The 9,262-nt window shown below is 42.9% G+C and overlaps 1 protein-coding gene across 1 annotated transcript; it reads left to right on the top strand.

The window, feature by feature from the left end:
• The first annotated feature begins 1,003 nt into the window (after positions 1 to 1,003).
• Positions 1,004 to 6,106, top strand: PPP1R15B (protein phosphatase 1 regulatory subunit 15B). The gene is made up of 2 exons (XM_007470659.1): positions 1,004 to 2,908; positions 5,885 to 6,106. The coding sequence occupies exons 1-2, from the start codon at positions 1,004 to 1,006 to the stop codon at positions 6,104 to 6,106; spliced, it is 2,127 nt and encodes a 708-aa protein (XP_007470721.1).
• The last annotated feature ends 3,156 nt before the right edge of the window (positions 6,107 to 9,262 follow it).

Here is a 9,262-nt window from a genome sequence, read left to right as displayed (position 1 = left end):
CAGGAATGCATAATGATTCATTTTTCACTTAGGACTTATTAATCACTCCACATTACTACTGTTAACACCAGATATGTATCTACACAGCATTTCCCAACTTTTATTATACTAAGATCTTAGGTTGATGATCTACTTAGCACTCAACAACACTGGAACCCCAGTGTTGCATAGATATATGCAAGTCTAAGGTATCTGTATACACTTGGCTGTGTATTAGGCCATTAAAAGGCTTCCAGGGAATTCTCCACCTCTTTAAGCCGCTCCCTTTGGCCCAAAGGGCGGGGAGGAGGGGCTGGAAGGGGGGCTGGAAGGGGGCGGTTTCCTAGGCGACCGCCGAGCAGCAAGTGCGCACGCGTAGAGCTGGGCCTGGCTGATGCAATCTCCCTCGCGCGAGCTGCGTCTACCAAGAGTAAGGAAGCCGACAGGGACCTGAGCGAGGCCAATCAGCGGCCACAAGGAAGAGTGCGGAAAGGCCCGCCCGCCTGATCCTGCGAGTGACGTTCGGTGGCCCTGAGCTGGTGGCGTAGCCGTCCGCCCTCCTTCGTCTCGTCAGCTTGCTTGGAGGCGTCCTGCTTCGGCGCTGGCCCTGCGGCCATTTTGAGCTTCGCTTCCACCAGCCAGCCGGCCCAGCCCTTCCGGGGTCGCTTAGCTGAGAGGCTTTTCCACGGTCAGTCTCTCCTGGCAAGTCGCCGTCGCCGCCGCCGCCGCGGAAGGGCTTCTATCTATGGTGGAGAGGGCTGGAGAGGACTAGGACACCTCCTTTCCGCCAGGATGGATGTCGCCTCGGCCGCCGCGTCCTGTGCCCGCCGTTCTGGACTGTGGTCTGCCGCCCGCGGCCGAAGCCGCTCTCCTCTGTGGCTCTTCTGTTGGCCCGGGGATCGGCCTGGGGCATCACCTCCGCCGCTGGGCAAGGCTGAGACTCTGTAGGCCTTTTGGAGTCCCTCCCGGCCGCCCGCCGCTGAGCTCCGCGTCCCTCCCTCAGAGACTTGCCGAGAACGCGGAGATGGAGCCGGCAGCAGACGCATCGCGGGAACGGGCCGCCCCGCGGGCGGACTCCCGGTTCCGGCTGCCCTTCTTCCCTCGGCGCTCGCGACCAGGCACTTCCAAGTTCCCCGCACCTCCTGCCCCGGAACACTCCGGGGATCTCAAACTGGCTTCTTGCCCCCCGCCTGAGGCTCGGCGCAGCTCGTGGACGCAGCTGCTTTCCCAACTCTTTGCGCCGCTCCCCGGCTTGTTTCAGAAGCTGCTGATCTGGAGCCAGCTTTTCGGTGGGATGATTCCGACCAGATGGCTAGATTTTGCTGGAGGCTACAGCGTGCTGAGAGCCCTGAGGGCCCGGGAGGAACCCGACGCCCCCACGGCGCCGAAATCTCTGAGTTCGCTGCGGCTAGACCCCTCGGCTGACGCGGCCGCAGTTCCCCTCGATTGGCTAGAGGAGGGCATCCACTGGCAGTGCTCGTCCCCAGATCTACAATTGGAATTTAAAGCCAAGGGAGGAACTTTGGACTCCGCAGCCCACGCTTTTCTCCTAGAGCAGCAGCTGTGGGGAGTGGAGCTCCAAGCCAATCTGTTCTCCGGCCGGGAACTTGGCCCTTCGCCCTCCGGGCCTCTCAACGTTCAGCGCTTAAGCAATGCCAACGTCGTCTCCTATTTGCTGAAGCCCTCCTATCTGGACTGCCTGCCCCGGCTAGAGCTGAGCTATCAGAGCAGCGTTGGAAGTGGCGAGCTGGTCGATTTCCAGGCGCTGAGCCCAGAAAGCGGCTGCCTGGATGAGGTCCCGTCTCATCCCCAGCCGCTCAACGCGGAGATGGCTTGCGTCTCGTTGCAGGGATGTGCGCCTCTCTCTAGAGAAGGGCTGCCCGAAATCCACCATCTTCGCATGAAGCGGCTGGAATTCCTCCAGCAGGCCAGCAAGGGCCAAGCGTTACCCACCCCTGACCAAGATCATGGCTACCACAGCCTGGAGGAGGAGCACAGCCTGCTCCGGATGGACCTGAAGCACCGCAGAGATAGTGCAACACTGTGTGTTCCCGCTGCTGGAGCCGTTCCCGGCACCGCTCAGGAGCCCACTGAGGAGAAAGTAGAATTGTTGACTAAAGAGGTTCCCCTTGCTTTGGAGAGACAGGGCACCTCGGAAGGCTGTCTGTCTTGTGAGGTTCCTACGGAGCAGGAGCCTGGAGAGGACCAAATAAGTGTAATTGACTCCTCAGACATAGACGATGACCTTCCCATTTCTGCCAGACCAGCCTGTAGCAACAAATTGATAGATTACATTTTGGGAGGTGCAGCCAGTGACCTGGAAACAAGTTCTGATTCAGAAGGTGAGGATTGGGATGACGACGCTGAGGATGATGGTTTTGATAGCGATAGCTCACTCTCAGAATCAGACCTTGAACAAGACTCAGAAGGGCTCCACCTTTGGAACTCTTTCTATAGTGTCGATCCTTATAATCCCCAAAACTTCACAGCAACAATTCAGACTGCTGCCAGAATTCTTCCCAGAGACCCTTCTGACTCAGAGGCGGATTTGTCTGACAAGTCTAATCTAGAAAATCCTCCGTGGACTGCAAGCCTTCCTGAGTCTCCTGACCATAATTCTGGAGCAGAAGATGACTGGGAATCTAGTGCAGATGAAGCAGAGAGTCTCAAAGTGTGGAACTCTTTCTGTAATTCCGATGACCCCTACAACCTTCTAAATTTTAAGGCTCCTTTTCAAACATCAGGGAAAAATTGGAAAGGCTGTCGAGACTCAGAGAGGCCGTCTGAGTCTATTGTGACCATTTCTGAGTGTCACACCTTACTTTCCTGTAAGGTGCAACTGTCAGGGAGCCGAAAAAGTGAATGTCCAGACTTGGTACAGGGTGGGGTTCTTTCTGGAGCAAGACACACACATATCCAGAGAAAAAAGGTTTGTTTCTTTCTTTTAACATGCCTGATAATTTGTATTGCCTGTTCTGATGTGGTTAAGGATATCAGTATGACTTTCCTGGAGGCATAATAGTGCGTATTTTTGAGGAAGGACTGCAAGCTCATATACTTGGATTGAGAAGTGAGCCTCCCCCCCACCCCCCACTTCCCTCATTAGAGTGTTGTTCCTGTCTGAATTGAAGGTGCCATTGTATAGATGTTAGCTCGAAGGTGTTGTTTTCTTTTGGATTGGCAGCTCTGGGCTGTTTTCCTCCAAGCTTAAACTTTTCACTTTTTTTTTAAGAAACGGAAAAATTAAACCTTGTGTGTACACGATTTAATTCTAGAGATTGAGAAGGTCCTATTATAGCCATAGAGTTTTAAATGGTAATAAATGTGGTGTTTGCAGTCACTTAGTGTTGTAGTTACATGATAACAGTGTCTTCATTCCTGTCCGTTAGAACCCAAAGGGTCGTGATGGTACCAAGTAGCAAGTCATATATGTCTGGTTGCTTGCCATGAAAAATACTAATTTCAGTATTAAAAACTTTTGGACATTTGGGATTTTGATTGACAGTCAAAAACAATACAGAAAATAGTGTTGCCTTTTCTTGAGAAAGCATTACTAGTTATCATTGGCCAGCTACAGGTTAATAATCATTTGTAACAATGATGGTCATTTATTTGGCTTTCTTGAGTAGTTGCTTCCTATTCCCAGGCTAGTCTTAAAACTTCATGGAGCATTTTATTTTACTCTTCCAACACATTGTCAAGTTAACCTTATTTTGGGAGTCTTTTGAATTGCTTTTTTTTTCTATGGTTTATTCAGCTGAAGTTATTAATTGGAGAGTGATCCCCCCAGACACACGGGGTATCTTTTATTGTGAAGGGAAAGTTTCTTCAGTTACCTTTACTTATATTTGGAAAGAGAAAGGTGTAGGTAAATTATTATTGACCTCAGATTCAGCAGCGTCAAAGTTTCAAGTGGAAAGAACCATCCACTGGCTCCAAATGACCAGATTAATACTTTGAAACTCTTCCAGGGGTAGTAAATGTCCCTAAATGGTGGTAATCTTATGTCTTAGCCGTAGAAGCAGAATAAGGCATATTAAAAATTAAATTTCAGTTTACACTTTTGTAAATGCTGTCATCAAAGAGTTTTCCTCTTTAAAGGGTCCCTGACAAAATGACCTATTTAGTGAATAGATAAGAAGCGAAATGGGGCAATGGAACGAGCACTTGGCACCTGGAGACCTTTGTTCCCCACTCCTGAGTAGTTAGGGCCAAGAGATTTGGGAAGACAGCCAGAGCTAGGAAGTAACTTGACCTCTCATGGCTTTGATTCACTTATTTATCTTATGGAAGTAATAATAATAATAATAACTATTGTATGAATTATTGCACGGTTTGAATGAGGTGAGTAGATAAAATTCACAGTTAGTTGCCTTGACTTTAAAATGGTAGCTCTTTCTTGTTCAGGAACCTCAGGCCAATCTCATGCTTCATTAGCTTGCTCATTGAATAAGACTGAGATGAGTCAAGTAGATGTGTCTCAGCTATTACTATGAACTAGAAGCAACATTTATAAAAGATCATGTCTGCGATATGGTAAAATTATTTATAGCCTTTGACTACATGCAATTCTTTAGGTATATGGGAATAATGGATAGTGCCTACTTCTTAGAATGAGGCTTTCAGATCTGGGCGTTTAAAATGCTTTGTGTCATGGCATAACATTGTGCAAATTGTGGAGCCAGACTCAGGGTTTGAATCTTTATTGCACCCATAGAAGCTGTGTGATTTGAACAGGTCAGTTAACCTACCTACCTTGATTTCCTTATCTGTACAATGGAGATGATAGTAATACATACCCTATAGGGTTGATATGATGATGAAGTGAGATAAAAATTGCTAAGTACTTTGAAAAGAGCCTGGCATATGATAACCACTATATAAATGTTTGTTGTTGTTATTTATCTTGGTGACACAATGAGTAACACTAGAATGCCATAACTTTTAAGGTATTACATACCTACTAATTGTCCTCGGGGGCATTCCTTGGCCTGATATAAAGGGAATGAAAGTAGCAGGTCACAGTGGGATTAGCTGATGTAACTATTGAACGTATTTTAAAAAAAGTTTTTACTTTTGGTGTTCGATAAAAAAGAAAACTTCTACATTAGAAATTAAGTAGGGATTAAAAGGGACTGTCACTCCATGTGATCATGTATATTGTAATATTCTCAACTTCATGTATATGTAGTGATAGCATATTAAAGAGGAATACAAAGAGGGTTTTTATCTTAACTACAGTCTCTCTTATAGTAACATAACTTTAAAGATACGTTAATTTTGCTGCAGTTTGTTTATTAAGTAACTCTCTTCTGTATTCTTATTACAAAAGTAATAATATAAGAATAATACTACATATTTATGATTCAAGAATTGGAAAGCACTGAAAAGTGAATTTTTTTTTGGAAAATGGAAGAATAGAAATAAGTGACAATCTTGTTAAAGCTTTTGTGTTGTAATAAAAGCATTGACTCCAGGAATATATTTCTGAACTATTTCGTTTGGAAACATTTGTCATTTGGAAGTGTATCACAGAATTGATTTCCCTAAAGATTAAAAAAAAGTAAAGATTAATAACAGGAGAATTTCACTTACCCATCTGGATTCATTTTTAACACCAAAACCAGGAGGGGGTAGTCTGGGGTTGACTGGATAATGGATGCGGGATGGGACTCTCTCTCTGTGTGTGTGTGTGTGTGTTGTGTGTGAGAGAGAGAGAGAGATAGAACCCTTCCTTCTTTCCTCCCTCTGTGTGTGTGTGTGTGTGTGTGTGTGTGTGTGTGTGTGTGTGTTGTGTGTGAGAGAGAGATAGAACCCTTCCTTCTTTCCTCCCTCCCTCCCTTCCTTCCTCCCTTCCTTTTGCTTCTGTTATATTTGAGATTAAAATTAGTCTATATCTTTATAGGTAACCTTCCTTGAAGAAGTTACTGAGTATTATATAAGTGGTGATGAGGATCGAAAAGGACCATGGGAAGAATTTGCACGGGATGGATGCAGGTTCCAGAAACGAATTCAAGAAACAGAAGACGCTATTGGATACTGCTTGACATTTGAGCACAGAGAAAAAATGTTTAATAGACTCCAGGAAATGTGCTTCAAAGGACTTAATGTTTTCAAGCAATGTTAAGATGATGTGACAGCCTCTGGCCTTAGCAAACACTACCTCTTACTTGAGAGGTTTCTTTTAAAAACAAAAATTGGCAGCTGTCCTTTGACTTTTTTCTTAGAGGATATGCAACTTGGATCCAGTGACCTAGTTTAATATATGTTTTTTGCAACATATCCCACTCAGAAATGTACAGGTTTGAAGCCAAGCCCTGAAAATGAAGGATGAGATGGTGTGATTTCTAATCCTCCTTTTTTGTTTAGTTGGATTTGTTTTTGAATGTTGTTTGCTTGCTGAAGTGAAAAGGGGACCTCTTAAGGTGTAATTTTGCACTTTGAAAACTTATTTTCTTGGGAAACAATATTTATAGGGTTTGAAGCCCATTTTTCATTCTAATTTAAATTACGTGTACCTGTCTAAAACTTTGGGCTCTTTTTTCCCTCTGAACATTCTGAAATTAATGGGCTGTTATGTTTTCTCTATATTTTTTTATTTCAGTAATTTGGCCCTTCTACTTCAAGGCTAAGACAATAATCTTGTATATACTACCAACTTAAAGTACATTATCTTGTGTCATTGTGGGTTTTTTTTCTTTCTTTCTAAAAATGACTGGTTGAAAATATGTGGTGGGTTTTTATTTCTAGATTAAGCTCTACCTAGGATATTTCCAAGGACTGCCACAAAACCTATATGTGCAGTACTTTCTTTTACTTGGGGAAAGCTGCATACTTCTGCCAAATTTTAACATCTGATATACTTAATTTATGTGCAAACTCTTTTTTGAAGAAGGTTCTGTATATATTATTATAGTTCCCACTTGGGTGGTTCTTTGTGTCTTCAATAGGTAGAAATTGTTGTAAAGGACTCCAGAAGTAATAATTGCATCATAGTTGCTTTTAAATTTAAAAGCTTAGAACTTTCCTAGGAAGAAGATAGGAGACATCTCAGAGCAATTTGGTCTTGTTGTATGTGCTCTCAAAAGAAAACCAGTGTTATTAATATGCCTCAGCACCGTCACTTTTAAAACCTGTCAGGATGGCACTGTGAACTTGGAAATGGGCAGTTCTTAATTTTCCAGTTTGAAATGTAAAATGTAGACTTCAGTCAATATCCAAGTTTATTGTGTTCTCCTTTTTTAATAGTGAGAGAAGTAATGGCAAGGCCTATAGTTTCAGGAAAGGACTATAGATTTAACAAATAGAAAGTCTTAATATCTTCTGCCCAAAGTGTACTTTTGGTTTTTTTTCCACTTGAAAAAAGCTGATATCTTTAATAAACAAAAGTGACAATGTTCATTTTCCAAAGCAAACTGTTTTTGCAGTGACTGATTGTGTTCGGTTTATTTAGCTAGTTCTACGTGGTGTGCGTTTGTTAGGTTGAGGGAATGTTAACCAACTCCTTAATGGTCTATTTTTGTTTCATGTGCCTCCTGTCACAGGTAATGGAAAACATGAATAGAATAGATGACCTCTTAATTTTGAACTTGTTTCATAGAGTGGGGACAAATTTTTCATCAGAAGTGCTTGCAGGGTTACTACCTCAGTTTATAATCTACCTGGTCATTATTTTATTTGTTTGGTTTGCTCTAAGAACTGCCTCTAGTGTTAATATGTATATATATATTCATACGTAAACACACTGAGAGTACAAGTAAAAGTCAGATTTTTGCAGAGCCCTTCTTCAATGTGGTTTGTGCCCCTGCATTTTAGATATTCACAGGGAATGCATTTATAGAGTCTGGTGTAACAACGTGGAAATAAGCTAAGTTTCAAACACCAGCTGTGTCAGTTGGAAAGAAGGTGTCACTTGCCTTGAAAAGAAAACTTTGAAAATGTGTAGGCATTCTTTTAAAACCAGACTGAAGTATACTGTTTTCAGAGACTTAGGTTGTGTTTTGTGTTTCTGAAATCTTGCACCTCTGCATATATGAAAATAATGGGATATCTTTACATTTACTGGATTTTGGAGAATTGTTCCCTTGAGATTCCAACCTCGCTACCAAATACGTAATAGCTTGGTGAAGAGTTCTCCCATTTACTACCCTCCTTTAAAAGAAGTGATCAGGCGGTGATAAGGACAAAAGGGACCATTTTAAAGTTGGACAAGGGAAGAAACAGAATTCTTACCAGTTTCATTCCGATTCTAGTTGTTAGAACAAAGTTAAACCTTCAGTCTTAAAATCCTGGGCAGTTTTAACTGAACATTTTACACACCTAAAAGTCTTGCGATGGTGCTTTAAGTATCAATGTAGCATATGAAAGGCTTTGTACAGACAAGTAAAATTTCCTTTTCTGAGTGTTAAAATGTGATAACACCATCTCGTCATCTTTAACTTGAAATCAAAACTATCAGATTTTATTTTTTTATAATTTAAGGAAGGTGAAGTTAGGGGACTAGAAGACATCTAAATTGACTTCTACAGATCCAATGATTTAAATGTAACCAGTTTGTTGGGACTTTATAGCTAAAATTATATTTGTGTATATAATTGTTAGCTAATCTGTAAATTGTAATAAATATATTTGCAATTTTTAAATGTTACAAGATATTTTGGTTCAATTTTATATTGTATTTTACATTATTTTCAGTATTACTGAGCAGGATTTCCAGAATTAAATCAGGTGTTTTTTTAGAAGCACTGTAAACTTTAAAGGTGCTGCACAAATTTATGTGGTATAAAAAGGTTATGTGGGGCTTCCCTGGTGGCGCAGTGGTTGAGAGTCCGCCTGCCAATGCAGGGGGCGCGGGTTCGTGCTCCCGTCCGGGAGGATCCCAGGTGCCGTGGAGCGGCTGGGCCCATGAGCCATGGCCGTTGAGCCTGCGCTCCACAATGTGAGAGGCCCGCATACCCCCCCAAAAAAAAAAAGGTTATGTGACATGGAAATTACACCACAACTAATTGAAGCGTAAGGAATGCTAAGGGGATAAATATAATTGTAAACCACATTTTGGTGTTAGAAAAAAGAATTTAGTTCTTAGCGTATGAAATGCCCTTCTTAGAGAATGGGGGTTTGATTCTAAAATTGGCCCCAGCTATGTATTTCTTCTGCAAAGAAAACAGTAAAATTGTGGGCTTCCCTAGTGGTGCAGTGGTTAAGAATCTGCCTGCCAATGCAGGGGACACGAGTTCAAACCCTGGGCCGGGAAGATCCCACGTGCCACAGAGCACCGGAGCCT

This window comes from Lipotes vexillifer, unplaced genomic scaffold, assembly GCF_000442215.2.
Source record: "Lipotes vexillifer unplaced genomic scaffold, Lipotes_vexillifer_v1.1 scaffold1122, whole genome shotgun sequence".
NCBI classification, from domain to species: domain Eukaryota; kingdom Metazoa; phylum Chordata; class Mammalia; order Artiodactyla; family Lipotidae; genus Lipotes; species Lipotes vexillifer.
Note: the sequence above shows the minus strand (reverse complement) of the source record. Positions and strands in the feature narration are given on the sequence as shown.